Below are 16,156 nucleotides of genomic sequence, written 5' to 3' on the forward strand. Positions count from 1 at the left end.
TGCACTTATTGTCCGTCCTTAATGGCCTTTGAGAAGGTGATAATAAGCTGCTGCATTGAACTGCTGTTCATATGCTGTAGGTTGACCACCAATGCTGTTAGGGAACGAATTCCACAATTTTGACTCATCGACAGTGAAGGAATAGCAATATATTTCCAAGTCAGGATGGTGAGTGACTTGGAGGGGAACTTGCAGGTGATGATGTTCCCATGTATCTGCTACCCTTGTGCTTCTAGGTGGAAGCGGTCACGGGTTTAGAAGGTAAAAACCGAAAGAACTGCGGATGCTGTAAATCAGGAACAAAAACAAAGTTGCTGGAAAAGCTCAGCAGGTCTGGCAGCATCTGTGAAGGCAAAAACAGAGTTAACGTTTCGGGTTTTGAGGAAGGGTCACCAGACCCAAAAGATTAACTAGGTTTTTTCCTTCACAGATGCTGCCTGACCTGCTGAGCTTTTCTAGCAACTTTTGTTTTTGTACAGGTTTAAAAGGTGTTGTCCAAGGTGAATTTGGTGCATTTCTGCAGTGCCTTTTGTAGATAATATACACTGCTTCTACGGAGCATCGGTGGTGAGGTTTCCTTCCAACAAAGTTTTTCTCTGAAGGTTTATCATTTTTTTTGACTTCATACTTCTCCCTATGGGAGATGTTTGTTCCTGTATGATTTTTAGCTGATCAGAATGGTGAAAGCCAATTGATTGGCCAGTGGATTCCAATTCCCAGAAGAACCATTTGTTTTAGTAGCTAATTTAATAAAGGCAGTCCTAAATGGTTATCTAATGACTAAGGAGTAAAAATACATACAATTGTTTACCATCCAATATGGAGAAAACTTGTGACACAGGCTTTTATGAAAGGGCAAAACAAAACATTCAGAATTGAGCTTCTAAGAGCATGTACTTTGGCTTGCTAATTTAATGAAAACATTTTTTGGTTAATCTATTCTACTGATTTTTGCAGTTGATGTAGTTTGTTCAAATCACTTTTTTTGGATTCTCCAGGAAAGATTACTCATTCCAGAAGAATGAAACATTCATTTGAACTAAAGAAAATACTGTGATGCTGTATATCAATAAAGTCCTTAAAGCTAGAGATTGACCATAGCAATGTGATGCATCCCAGTGTAAAACGCAGCCAATGGTTTAGCATTTATTGCATGCAAATTAATTAGGTAATTATAATTTTTACAACAACTAATTTGACTATCAAGTAAACAACAAATATGTTATAATATTTGAATTTTATTTAATGCCATTTCATAGTTTCTTGATTGGTCAGACAATCAACCTCCATTAAGATTTGGAACATTTAAATTTCAGTTGGTCATTGTACATTTCTCTACTTAGTGGCTTTTTCAGCTGGCAGCTTTGTTTTTGTTTTCAAACGATGACAAGTTTCTTTGGCCAGCTGGAGTAGCAATCTAATAAATTACAAAGGAGCATTGTTCCCAGTAATGATGTCAGCTTATTTGAACTAAACACTGACGATATGAAATAAACTAGTGTCAACTTCCATATAGAAAAGATGCACGTTCTTTCTTTGAAATGTTGGCAAGCTATTTTCTCCTTCCCTCCAAAAAAAAATTAAAACCGAGGAATTGTGGTAGAATGTAGCAGTAATGGATTAATCCTAAATGTCTATTATAAACAATATGCAATAACTGAATTAGTGATGCCATCATTTAGAACAAGAACAAAGAACAATACAGGAACAAAAACAAAGTTGCTGGAAAAGTTCAGCAGGTCTGGCAGCATCTGTGAAGAGAAAATCAGTTAACATTTTGGGTCCAGTGACCCTTCCTCAGAACTCAGTTCTTTGGATATCCATTATGCTTGAAAACCTGGAAGAGGTATTCTTCCTCCTCCTGGCATAGTTCTGTGTTGCTGCAACAACAACACTAGAGCAACACGGAACTACGCGAAAAAGAGGAAGAATATCTCTTCCAGATTTTCAAGGATAATGGATATCCAAAGAATTGTGTCAGAAGATGCCTACACGAGCAGCATCAGAAAGAGACTATACGTCCCGCCACACTCATCACACTACCCTATATCAGAAACACGTCGGAACTCACCACAAGACTCCTACGACCGCTGGGCATCAGAGTGGCACACAAGCCCACGCCAACCTACGACAACTGCTCACCCGAACTAAGGACCCACTCCCCGCCATGGACAGGACCAATGCCATCTACAAGATCCCCTGCAGAGACTGCGAGAAACACTACAGCGGACAAACAGGAAGGAAACTAACAACAAGAGTACATGAACACCAACTGGCTACAAAAAGACACGACCAATACTCACTCATCTCAATCCACATGGACAAGGAGAACCACCACTTCGACTGGGACAACACCAAGATCCTGGGACAGGCTAGGCAGAGACAGGCACGAGAATTCCTAGAAGCATGGCACTCCACGAAGCATGCTATTAATAAACACATTGAACTCGACCCCATATACGTTCCACTACGAAGGAAAACCGGCAGTGAGGCAGTCCATCTCAATGGACCCCAGAGTTTAAAAACCAGGCAGGAAAACACACCGATGCTTCATCGGAGGCTGCACTGAGGATGTTACCAAGCATGGTAACGCAACATCTGCGAAATAAGAAACCAGCTCAGTGAGCCAACCAACCTCAACAACCTCTGATATAACAAGGTGTAGAGCTGGATGAACACAGCAGGCCAAGCAGCATCAGAGGACAGGAAAGCTGACGTATCGGGTCGAGACCCTTCTTCAGAAATGGGCATTTTCTCTTCACAGATGCTACCAGACCTACTGAGCTTTTCCAGCAACTTTGTTTTTGTTCCTGATTCACAGCATCCACAATTCTTTCATTTTAAAGAACAGTACAGCACAGGAACATAAGCCTTTCAACCCACCGAGCCTGTGCCGATTCTTAGTCCTAATTTAAACTTGCTACTGATTGTCCATACACTGTTTCTATCCCTTTGTTCGCCCCCTGTTCATGTGTCTATCAAGATACGGCTCAAATGTGCTCACATGCCTACTTCCACCACCTCCATTGGCAGTGCGTCCCAGGCACCAACCATCCTCTGGGAAAAATTTTCCTCAGTTCTCCCCTAAACTTTCCCCCTGTTGCGTTGAATCTGTGCCCTGTTGTTGTTGACCTTTCCACCATGGGAAAAAGCCTCTGTCTACCCACTCCATCTATGCCTCTCTGAATTTTGTAGACCTCTATTAGATCGCCCCTCAGCCTTCACTTCCAGTGAAAACAATCCAAGTTTATCCAACCTCTCTCCAAAGCATCCACATCCTTCTGGTAGTGTGGTGGCCAGAACTGCATGCAATATTCCAAATGTGACCTAACTAAAGTTTTTTTTATACAGTTGTAACATAACTTGCCAACTTTTATATTCGATGCCCTGGCAAATGATGGCAAGCATGCAGTATGCTGCCTTGACCACCTTATCCGCCTGTGTTGCCCCTTTCAGGGATTTGTGGAGCTGTATACCAGATCCCTCTGTCAATGTTCCTCAGGGTCCTGCCATTTGTTGTATAATTCGCACCTGAAATTGATCTTCCTGAATGCATCACCTCACATTTGTCTGGATGAAACTCGTATCTTCCATTTCTCTGCCCAAATCTGCAATTTATCTATATCCCGCTGTATCCTTTGACAAACCTTCTCACTGTTTGCAACTCTGCCAATTTTGGTGTCATCTACAGACTTAATTTAGACACATTTCTTGAATAAAACTAACTGAATTGTGTATTTGCAGGCTTTAGTCTCAGTCTTCTGGCAGTGTTCATGTTTCACATGGTGAATGCTTCAAGTTATATAGTATTCAAGGAGTAATAGCATCCAAAGTTCCAATAATAGGGCCAGGTAATGTTATAAACAAAGCTTTTTTTGAAGCAACATTAATTGTTGAAACAGCAAACATCATGAATGCACACTGCACAATCATGTTTTGACTTTTGATATGACAGTTTTTGCTGTGACATCCAGAAAGTGCAAACCACTGTTGTTATGTGTTTGACTTATATTTTATGTAAAGCAGACATTCAGACAATGATCATTGTTTCTTCTTTTTATTTGACTTTACAGCTTCATTATATCCACAGTTCACCTGGTGGATCAGGGTCAACTAATCTGCCAGTTGTTAGCACAGTGTATGGCTACATTGGAACACCTCCAGCTCAGCGTCAGATCTCTTCATTAGTGTGGCGTCTAGGACCTACACATTTCCTGGAGGAAGTTTTGCCTGCTTCCAGTATCTCTATCATTTATGAATTAGGACCAAACTATGTTGGTAGCTTCCAAGCTGTGTGTGTCCCATGTAAGTAATTTTTGATGCAAAATTGTAATGTTTAATATTAAGCTGAATAGGGTTTCTGTCAAATAAAGAGTTTGTTAATTTGAGGGAAAATGCACATGTTAGTGTTATTACACATAACCGATTTACCCAGCTTTGTGTATCTGTTGAAAAATTCTTCTCACTTATTTTGTTTTGTCATATTGATTCAAGCATGATGTACCAACACTTGTCATTGGTGATAGTTTTTTCACTTATGGATTATGACTAAAACATTCTTCAGCATTGTTTAAAAAATAGTGGAATAGTCTTCCCGTGGCTCATCAACATAACTAAGCAGTTGAAGCATCTGAAATAGGAAAGTCCAAGATTCAGTTTGGTCCTATATCTCTAAATTAGGTAACAATGACAAGACTGGCTGTAGAAAAAATTAATCACCTATTTTCACCATTATAATTTCACACCCTCTTCCAGAACCGTTCCTATGCACATGCATACAGGCATGCAAAAATAAAGTTGGTATTGAGTGAAGGGGATAAAAGGGAAGGCTGTTTAATTGTCCCTGAATGGGCCCCTGAAGTCATCCTTCTGGATTTTCATGAGTTACTATTAGTCGATCCATCTCCAAGTACTTTCAGTAGCTTGGAGGAGGCACAGAGCAACATTGTGATGTCTCTGACTTATTGGTTAAAAACAACAGCTTAGAGCAACTGAGATAACCAGGTGCAGAGCTGGATGAACAAAGCAGGGCAAGCAGCATCAGAGGAGCAGGAAGGCTGACGTTTCAGGCCTAGACCCTTCTTCAGAAATGGGGGAGGGGAAGGGGATTCTGAAATAAATAGGGAGAGAGGGGGAGGTGGATAGAAGATGGATAGAGGAGAAGATAGGTGGAGAGGAGACAGACAGGTCAAAGAGGCGGGGATGGAGCCAGTAAAGGTGAGTGTAGGTGGGGAGTTAGGAAAGAGATAGGTCAGTCCAGGGAGGACGGACAGGTCAAGGGGGGTGCGGGATGAGGTTAGTAGGCAGGAGATGGGGGTGGGGCTTGAGTGGGAGGAGGGGATAAGTGGGAGGAAGGACAGGTTAGGGAGGCAGGGACAAGCTGGGCTGGTTTTGGGATGCGGTAGGCGGAGGGGAGATTTTGAAGCTTGTGAAGTCCACATTGATACCATTGGGCTGCAGGGAATATGAGTTGCTTTTCCTGCAACTTTCGGGTGGCATCGTTGTGGCACTGCAGGAGGCCGAGGATGAACATGTCATCTGAGGAATGGGAGGAGGAGTTGAAATGGTTCGCGACTGGGAGGTGCAGTTATTTAGTGCGAACCGAGCGTAGGTGTTCTGCAAAGCGGTCCCCAAGCCCCTCTGCTTGGTTTCCTCGATGTAGAGGAGGCCACAATGGGAACAGCGGATACAGTATACCACATTAGCAGATGTGCAGGTGAACATCTGCTAGATGTGGAAAGTCTTCTTGGTGCCTGGGATGGGGGTGATGGGGAGGTGTAGGGGCAGGTGTAGCACTTCCTGCGGTTGCAGGGAAAAGTGCTGGGTGTGGCGGGGCTGGAGGAGAGTGTGGAGCGGACAAGGGAGTCCTGGAGAGAGTGGTTCCTCCGGAAAGCAGATAAGGGTGGGGAGGGAAAAATGTCTTTGGTGGTGGGGTCAGATTGCAGATGGTGGAAGTGTCGGAGGATGATGCATTGGATCCGGAGTTTGGTGGGGTGGTACGTGAGGATGAGGGGGATTCTGTTTTGGTCGTTATTGCGAGGAGGGGGTGTGAGGGATGAGTTGCAGGAGACATGGTCGAGGGCGTTCTCGACCACTGAGGGGGGGAAGTTGCGGTCTTTGAAAAACGAGGACATCTGAGATGTACGGGAGTGGAATGCCTCATCCTGGGAGCAGATATGGCGGAGACGAAGGAATTAGGAATCGGGGATGGCATTTTTGCAGAAAGGTGGGTGGGAGGAGGTGTATTCTAGGTAGCTGTGGGAGTCGTTGGGCTTGAAATGAATATCAGTTTCCAGGTAGTTACCAGAGATGGAAATAGAGAGGTCCAGGAAGGGGAGAGAGGTATCAGAGATGGTCCAAGTGAACTTAAGGTTGGGGTGGAAGGTGTTGGTGAAGTGGATGAACTGTTCGAGCTCCTCGTGGGAGCACGAGTGGCGCCGATACAGTCATCGATGTAACGGAGAAAGAGGTGAGGTTTAGGGACAGTGTAGCTACGGAAGAGGGATTGTTCCATGTAACCTACAGAGAGGCAGGCATAGCTTGGGCCCATGCGGGTACCCATGGCCACCCTCTTCATCTGTAGGAAGTGGGAGGAATTGAAAGAGAAGTTGTTGAGGGTGAGGACGAGTTCGGCTAAGCGGAGGGGGACTAGTCGGTCCTGCAGGACAGGAAGAAGCGGAGGGCCACGCACAGACAAAGGGGGTGGCCATGGGTACCTGCATGGGCCCAAGCTATGCCTGCCTGTTTGTAGGTTACGTGGAACAATCCCTCTTCTGTAGCTGCACTGGCCCTAAACCTCACCGCTTCCTCCGTTACATCGATGACTGTATCGGCGCCGCCTCGTGCTCCCACGAGGAGCTTGAACAGTTCATCCACTTCACCAACACCTTCCACCCCAACCTTAAGTTCACCTGGACCATCTCTTATACCTCTCTATCCTTCCTGGACCTCTCTATTTCCATCTCTGGCAACCACCTGGAAACTGATATCCATTTCAAGCCCACCAACTCCCACAGCTACCTAGAACACACCTCCCCCCACCCACCTTCCTGCAAAAATTCCATCCCCTATTCCCAATTCCTTCGCCTCCGCCGCATCTGCTCCCAGGATGAGGCATTCCACTCCCGTACATCTCAGATGTCCTCGTTTATCAAGGACCGCAACTTCCCCCCACTCAGTGGTCGAGAACACCCTCGACCATGTCTCCCACATCTCCCGCAACTCATCCCTCACACCCCCTCCCCACAATAACAACCAACACAGAATCCCCCTCGTCCTCACGTACCACCCCACCAACCTCCGGATCCAACGCATCATCCTCCGACACTTCCGCCATCTGCAATCCGACCCCATCACCAAAGACATTTTTCCCTCCCCACCCTTATCTGCTTTCCGGAGGAACCACTCTCTCCGGGACTCCCTTGTCCACTCCACACTCCCCTCCAGCCCCGCCACACCCAGCACTTTTCCCTGCAACCGCAGGAAGTGCTACACCTGCCCCTACACCTTCCCCATCACCCCTATCCCAGGCACCAAGAAGACTTTCCACATCAAGCAGATGTTCACCTGCACATCTGCTAATGTGGTATACTGCATCCGCTGTTCCCATTGTGGCCTCCTCTACATCAGGGAAACCAAGCAGAGGCTTGGGGACCGCTCTGCAGAGCACCTACGCTCGGTTCGCACTAAACAAATGCACCTCCCAGTCGCGAACCATTTCAACTCCCCCTCCCATTCCTCAGATGACATGTCCATCCTGGGCCTCCTGCAGTGTCACAGTGATGCCACCTGAAGGTTGCAGGAAGAGCAATTCATATTCCGCTTGGGAACCCTGCAGCCCAATGGTATCAATGTGGACTTCACAAGCTTCAAAATCTCCCCTCCCCCTACCGCATCCCAAAACCAGCCCAGCTTGTCCCCGCCTCCCTAACCTGTCCTTCCTCCCACTTATCCCCTCCTCCCACCTCAAGCCCCACCCCCATCTCCTACCTACTAACCTCATCCCGCCCCCTTGACCTGTCCGTCCTCCCTGTACTGACCTATCTCCTCCCTAACTCCCCACCTACACTCACCTTTACTGGCTCCATCCCCGCCTCTTTGACCGGTCTGTCTCCTCTCCACCTATCTTCTCCTCTATCCATCTTCTATCTGCCTCCCCCCTCTCCCTATTTATTTCAGAATCCCCTTCCCTTCCCCCATTTCTGAAGAAGGGTCTCAGCCTGAAACGTCAGCCTTCCTGCTCCTCTGATGCTGCTTGGCCTGCTTTGTTCGTCCAGCTCTACACCTTGTTATCTCAGGTTCTCCAGCATCTGCAGTTCCTACTATCTCTGAAACAAGCTTAGAGCAACTGGTGAGGGAAAGCAAACTGGCTTCCTTCAAGCTTAGGTTTGTTTATTGCAGAGAAAAGACAACCACCTTCCCTTCCAAAGGACCAAAGGCTTCTGGGTACCTTGATAGCACCTACAAGTTCTTCAGCAACCTAGGAACATTTAGACTGTTGTTAGCAGGCAGAAGGCCTTTGTAATTGAAAACTGGTCATCACTTCACAGAGCAAACAATTACTTGTTGCTGGCTGATTTTCATTTTATACACAGATCCTGTGCCAGCTCATCTGCAACTAAATTTCCCTTGCTGGTTGAACAAAGAACAGTGGAAATAAATGCTGACAGTTTGTCTTAAAAAGTATGGCTGTTCCTTCCACAATTCTAGGTTTTTAGAAGAGTCCTTTTCCCAGTTCAGTGTACAGTCAAAAATATAGAAAAATAAAAAGATATGATATTTATAAGGTCTAGTATAAAGTGGGAAATATGAAGTTCTCCAGAATAACATAGCAAAATATTACTTTAGGGAAGAATGATGACCGAATACTGCAGTAACTGAGGGGCCTGGGTATCCTTGTACACGGAACATGCAAAGTTAAGAATGGAAAAGCGTGTGATTAGGGAAGGAATTGAAATGGTCCAAGGGGAATAAGTAGATAAGTCTTGATCGAAATGTGCAGCATAATGGTGAGACCATAACAGTGGACTCCTCTTAAGAAGGCATGTACTTGCATTGGAAGAAGTTCTGAGAAGGTACACTCAGTTGATGTATGGGATGAAGTTGTCTTATGAGGAAAGTTGAAAAGGTTGGATCTATTTGAAACAAATGAGAAGGAATTTCTTCTGAGCATTCTGAATCTTCAGCATTGTCTACCTGTGAGAGCATGGAGGTTGAGTTATTTTCTATCTTACCTGAAATATATTAACATTTTCCAGCAATAAGAGTCAAGGGAATAATGCAGGCAAGTCAATTTGAGGCTAAGATTAGAACAGCTGTAATCTTGTCGATTGGTGCAGCAGGCTTGTATGTGTCTGGAATAACACAGTATGGAGCTGGAGGAACACAACAGGTCAGGCAGCATCAGTGGAGCAGGAAAGTTGACATGTAGGGTTGGGACCCATCTTAGAATCATAGAATTCTTACAGTGTGGAAGCAGGCCACTCAGCCCAAGACCACATTGACCCTCTGAAGAGCAGCCCACCCATACCCATCCCCCCAACCCGATCCTGCATTTCCCATGGCTAATCCACCTAGCCTGTATATCCTGGATACTATAGGCAATTTAGCATGACCGATCTGCCAAACCTGCGCATCTTTAGAGTGTGGGAGGAAACCAGCGCACCTGGAGGAAACCCACGCAGACACAGAGAATGTGGAAACTCCACACAGACAGTTGGCTAAGGCTGTAATCGAGCCCACGTCCCTGGCACTGAGGCAGCAGTGCTAACATGCGCCATCTTTTTCTTACGTTTTGGTTTTTCTGTTTTTCTTTATTCATGCATGGTGTGTCTTTATTGGCTGATTTGTCCTTTCTTTTAGGTGCAATTATTTTCTTCTAGCAATGTTGTCATTCTAAATGTTTTACATCCCTCTTGTACTGATACTTTTCTGAGTTTTTTTGCTAGTTTATGTTCCCTCATTCAGATTTTGTCATTTTAATATTAGCTCGTTTGCATGCTATTCCTTTCATCTTGCTCTTCTCAAATCTTTATCTTAATTATGTAAGTATTTTGTGATTGCCTTTTTGTCAGCATTCCTCTGTTTATTTCTTCTAGTTCACTTTCCAAGAGAAATCCAGAAATGCTCCTGCTTTTGTCAGTTTTTTTTAACATACTGGGTAAGAAAGGAGAAACCTGCACACCTTATAAAATCTACCTTTCCTATACTCCTCTCATTGCCACTTACCAATTTATTTGGGGGTGGTTAAAATTGTCTTTCACTCCTTAATATATTCCTTCACATATTTCTTCCCCCACCTCCTTTCCACTACTGGATGCACTATATAAACCTTTCAAGTATAATTCTGCACTGTACCACGCAGTATTATTGTGGTGGTTCAATTTTTTATCTATCCCAGTTTCTCAACTTGTGCTATATTGAATTCCTATGTTTCAATTATCTTTACAACTCTGCCTCATGAGTATTTTCATGGGGCAACAAAAGTATCGATACTATATTTAAACACAGTGAATACTCATGGGTTCTAATATTGCGAATTATGTGCAGTAAGCCAAAATTTTCTAAGAAGGTTGGATTGCAGCGTTTGGCTAAGAATTGTTCTTTATGCAATGTGTAATTTATTTTTGTTGCTGTTTCTTAACCTAACACACACAACGCAAGGTATGGTAAACAAACGATAATACTGTATTAATATTTTGTTCTTTGAGTAGTTTTCAGTTGAAGCAAATATAAATTCTCCATTGTAAGATTAGTGATAGTTTTAATGAAAATCACCTTGATACCTATCTATTGAAAATACCATTACACATTGTTACTTCTGAGAAATTTATTCTGTAGTACTTATGACACACAATCTGAAATTAGTATACCTTAACAGTTATACAATGAAATCTCTAGATTGCAGAAATGAATGAGATGTGATCACCAAAAAGGTTTTTAAAAGAAACTTATAATGGAAAGTCTACATACGTGAATGATTATGTGCCCTCTTGTTCTTGTTCCTTTTAAGAGCAGGAATAGTTTCTCCCTATTTACTGCATCAAGCCTGCTCCTGATTTTGAAAACCTCTATCAATTCTTCTTTTAGCCTCCTTCACTTCAAGAACAGACCTGCCTTCTTCAGTCTATCCTCATAACTGAAGGTCCTCATTCCTGGAGCCTTTCTTGTGAACTTTTTTCTTTGTTTCCAGTGTGTTCACATCCTTTCTGTAATGTGCTCTCCAGCACTATAATACTACTCCAGCTAAGATCTAACAAATGTCTTATACAGGTTCAACATCTTTTTGCTGTTGTACTCTCTGCCTCTTAATAAAGTTTTACTTACTGCTTTCCCTACCTGTCCTACCACTTTCAGTGATCTGCATTCATATACACCCAGTTGTCTCTGCTCTTGCACCCTTTTAGAATTATACCTCTATTTTGTATTGTCTTTCCATGTTCTCCCTACCGAAATGCATCACCTCGCACACTGCATTGAAACTCATCAGCCGCTGATCCGCCACTTCATTAACTTGTCCGTGTCCTTGTGGAGTTCTGTTATGCCCTTCTTATCGTTTACAGTTCTTCCAAATTTAATGTAATTTACAAACTTCGAAATTGCCCTCTGCACACCAAGATCTAAATCATTAATATATATCAAGAAAAGCAAAGGTCCTGGCACTGACCCTTGGAGACATCCACTACAAACCTTCCTCCAGTCTGAAAAATATCCATTGGCCATTACTTTCTTTCCTATCACTCAACCAATTTTAAATGCATGTTGCAACTGACCTTTTTATTCCATGACCCATAACTTTCCTCTCAAGTCCTCCTGAAAGTACACCATATCGAGCATTATCTGCATGGAGCCATTCTGTTACCTCTTCAAAAATCTCGAAGCTAGTTTGGCATTATTCCCCTGTTTAAAATGCTGTCTCTTTCTTAACAACTCCCCTTTTCCAGGTAACTATTAATTCTATTTTGAATAATTGTCCATAGAAGCTTCCCTACCACTGAAGTTAAACTGATTGCTGCGTAACTGCTGGGCTTATCCTTATAAATTTTCTTGAACGAGGCCACAATCTTTGCAATTTTTCAATCTTACGGCACCTGTCCTGATTAAAGGAAAGCTGAAAGATGTGGCCGGTGCCCCTGCAATTTCCACTCTTGCTTCCTTTTATAATCCATGGATGCATCTCATCTGGGTCCAGTGTCTTGCCAACTTTAGATGCCAACAATCTATCAAGTACTTCTGTGCTAACAATTTTAAATGTGAGTCATGGCTTCAAAGTGAAGAGGTTTAGGAAGAAAAATGTCGGTTGGAAAGTTGCATTTGGGTCATTTGTGGAAAGTCTGTTTGTTTTGGTTTAAAGGTTTTTCTAATTCCTACTAAATGTTTAATTGAACAACTTGGACAAAAGTGTTAAAGCTAATAAATATACTTACATCATTGATACTATGTAGATATGCTGCTAGATAGTTTTGCTATTGTGATTTCTTTTTATTATTAAAAGTTATTCATGTGCAAGAATGTGGCATTGATGTGAGTTCCCTTCTTTAAAGATAATAGATATTGATTTTTTTTTTCCTAATTCAAATATTGGTAATGTGTTCCTTTCATGAAGGCAAGGATTCAAAATCTGAAGTGATCATTCCATCTCCAATCAGTTTAATTCCTGAGGAGAAAGTATCTTTTGGGTTGTATGCACTGTCAGTCTCTTCACTTACAGTGGCCAGGATTAGAAAAAATTACAACAAGGTGGACAGCAAAACCATAGCCAAACAGGTGAGCAATCAATGGAAGGTGAGCATTTAGAGGAAATGCACAAACTAAAAATATGCCTTAAGATGTGGTTCAGTTTGCACATATTTGTGTTCAATTTACAAAATTGTTTGGTAGCGCAGAATTAGATCTGGCATTATACCAGCATTCAAATTCAAATGGCACATTTCAGTGATAGGCATAAAGTTAACTTGGCTTGATGGCAACATCCTGTTAGTGGCAAAGACCACTCATTCCTACTGCATAATAGGAGCATGGAACAGCTAGCATCACCTGTTACTCAGATACCTTATCCTTCCAGGTAGACTGGATGCCAGGTATGTAGGTTGTACATCCCAATGATTGGTGGATTGTATCAACAGCATATCTCTTCTGTTCATAGCAAGTCAGATGCTGACCATAACCAGCCAACCTGCACTTGTGAAAGTCGTAATTGGACCTGATTTTTCAATTGTACATCATTTGCTGAATAATCCTGAGTGTCCGTGTAATTCTGTGCACAATCAATTTAGGATTGTCAGTTGGGTTCGCAGTGTGGTGCACTTGAGTCCAATCGAAGTTGCATATATCAATAAACACAACCCTGTTCTTTTGCAGTCCATAAGACCCTTTAAATAAAAAGGAACAGGAGTAGGCTATTCATTAGGAAAGTGTTGGAAAGAACATGTCCACACACTGCCTCTGTTGCAACTCATCAAAATAAGTCTAGCTGTTCCTTAGTTCATTTCTCAGGGCAGTGGCCTGCTTTAAAATTGAAACAAAGCCTGGTAATTAATTGTTTATCACCACTAACTGGTGCATTCTCCATGGCGACATCTCTATCAATTAGAGTCCACTTAACAACCAATCACCATACTCCTCTCGCAGTATAAATATTGGCTTTTCCCGGAGTTGAGTACTGTTGCAAATTGCCCTGACCTGTGCAAGATGAAAAATTTTAAGTACGTTTGATTTATTCAGCAATACAATGTTAAGTATAGGTTGGGTTCTCAATGAAATTCTAAAGATGGGGAGTTATGACCCATTACATGGTCAAAAGGGTATGCAAAATTTTTTTATTTTTGTTTCATGAGATGTGGATATCATTAACTAGGTCAACATTTATTACTGTTTCTTAATTATGCTGGAGAAAATACATGAATTGTTGCTTAGCATAAGGGAAAACTCAGGATTGTTAGATCAGTTTAACTTCTGTTGGAATCTATAATTAAGGATCGGAGTGAGTGGACATTTGAAGAAATTGGAACTGAGAACTAACTAGGACTTACAAAGGGTAGGACAAAAATGGAAAGCCGAAATAAAAACAAAGTGCTGAAGATATTCAACGAGTCTGGCCACATCTCTGGAGAGAGGAAAAGATTTAATATTTCTGTTCTGTGATCTAGCTTCAGAGTCGGCAGCAATCACTTTACTTGGTAGCAATTTATGTCTGATTCAAAGTTTTGGATTCCCACGCTAGGGTTTGAGCATAAAATTCTAGGCTGACACACCAATATGGTACTAAAAGAGGGCTGCTGTTTCTGCGATGTTATTTTTTGCATGACACCTTACCAAGATCCTGTCATCGTGCTTGTCTCGTTGTGAAAGATACCATGACACTGTTCGGAAGAAGAGAAGGAGACTTTCCCTTATCCCTCAGTATTTATCATCAGTCATCACACGCAAGTACACAAATCTAGTTATCACATTATGGGAATTTGCTGTATGCAAATTGGTTGTCAGATCACTTACAATCCTACAGTGAATGCACTTCAAAAATAATTAATTGGCTGTGAAGTGTTTTAAAATGTTTGTATCATGGAAAGTACTATATTCATGCATCCTGTCTTCTGACAGGTACTTCAAGACGAGCTGCGTATTTCGAGCATTTTTAATGTTATTTGTATTGAGTAGTACTTTCAGAAGGCCTTCACTAAAGTTGTATGCAAGAGTGTGTTGGCTAAAATTAAAAATGGAAAGTTGGAGGCATATTATTGATCTTGTTCGGTAGTAGAGGATAGACTGTAGGGATAATGAGGATGGTTATTGATTGGAAAATGTTGCTTTCCATTCTGAGCTTAGCTCTGAATGTCATCTAGGTCCTGCAGGATATTTACAGATTTATTTAAGGAAACTAGATCAGCCTTTAAGGGCGAGGGGAGCTGATGTTTACGATGGTAAATTTTGATGTGAAAAATGGGGAAGGTGTTCACATGGAACATAAACACCAGCATGGACTAGTTGCAGCAAATGGCCTGTTTCTGCCCCATATGTCTTATGCAATCCAATGTAAACCTTAAAATTGGAGCCAGATCATTCAGGAGAGAACTTGGGAAACATATTTATTTGCAAAAGTAGTGTAAGTGTGCTAATCTCTTGCACATGTGCAGTAATTTCCAGTTCTCTTGATAATTTTAAATCTAATTTTGATTAATTTTCCTAATCAAAAGTATTAAGGGATATGGAGCTCTCAGCCAAGATGAGTCAATGAAGTTAAAATGCAGATCAACCATAATCTCAATGAACATGAGAGCAAGCTGGAGCGGTTCAGTAGTTTACATCTGTTCTTAAAAGAAAATACAATTGATGATTTAAATGTATCTTAAAATGTTTAGTAATTTAATTTTAAATTATTAAACAAACCAAAGTGGAAGTTAGTTCTTTTGAGAAGAGTTTTCACGAATTATCGTTCAACTGATTATATGTACAGCGACCTATGATGAGAAATTCTCCAATACGAAAGATGTGGCTTCTGAGGTATTGCTTGAAAACTATTGGGTTATTTGTTCATCCCGTTTTATTCCTAGCTGTTGAGGTGATCCTGTGGATTCTAAAATGCAATCCTTTTAGAACACACTACAAAAGATCTGAAAAGAACTTGGATCTTTCTTCAATGAAAAACAATCCCAATTCAGTTTACATTTATGTATAAGGTGTCCTGATAGTTCCTTTTACATCTCAGAGCTTCCTTCAACTACTAATCACGATAAAGAATTGATTTATAAAATGGAGTTAGAGAAAAAAGGGCACGGAGTTCAAAAGAGGAAGCCCTCTGGTTGTCCACGCTATCACTGAAAGCCCTAAAGGATGGCACAACCTCACAATGTGCACTAAGTTGTAAAAGTTCTTCATGTGATAAATTGTAGTTTATGTAGTTGATGTATAATCCCAGAATGCCGCATTGGGCATAGATAACTGTGACGTCAACATAGTTGGCAAAAAGCAATTTGCTGTATATAGGTCCTTCAACTACATTTATCATTGGCTATGATATAAATTGTTGAAACTTTAAGACTTGGGGCAATTATTGCTAAAATGCATTACCTGGATGCACAGACTAAGAGCATGTGCTGTTATAACTAAGATATGGTATCTACCATAATTGAGCTGCAGTTGCTGCTCAAACTCTGCATCT

General features: G+C 42.0%; 1 protein-coding gene across 1 annotated transcript in view; it reads left to right on the top strand.

The window, feature by feature from the left end:
* Positions 1-16,156, top strand: part of wdfy3 (WD repeat and FYVE domain containing 3) — a 332,679-nt gene that overhangs the window by 183,799 nt on the left and 132,724 nt on the right. The window contains exons 21-22 of the mRNA XM_048604494.1: positions 4,074-4,305; positions 12,605-12,765. Coding sequence (XP_048460451.1) covers positions 4,074-4,305; positions 12,605-12,765 — 393 coding nt within the window. The remainder of the gene's footprint in view (positions 1-4,073; positions 4,306-12,604; positions 12,766-16,156) is intronic.

The sequence above is a fragment of the Rhincodon typus genome, chromosome 1, assembly GCF_021869965.1.
Source record: "Rhincodon typus isolate 14 chromosome 1, sRhiTyp1.1, whole genome shotgun sequence".
NCBI lineage: Eukaryota > Metazoa > Chordata > Chondrichthyes > Orectolobiformes > Rhincodontidae > Rhincodon > Rhincodon typus.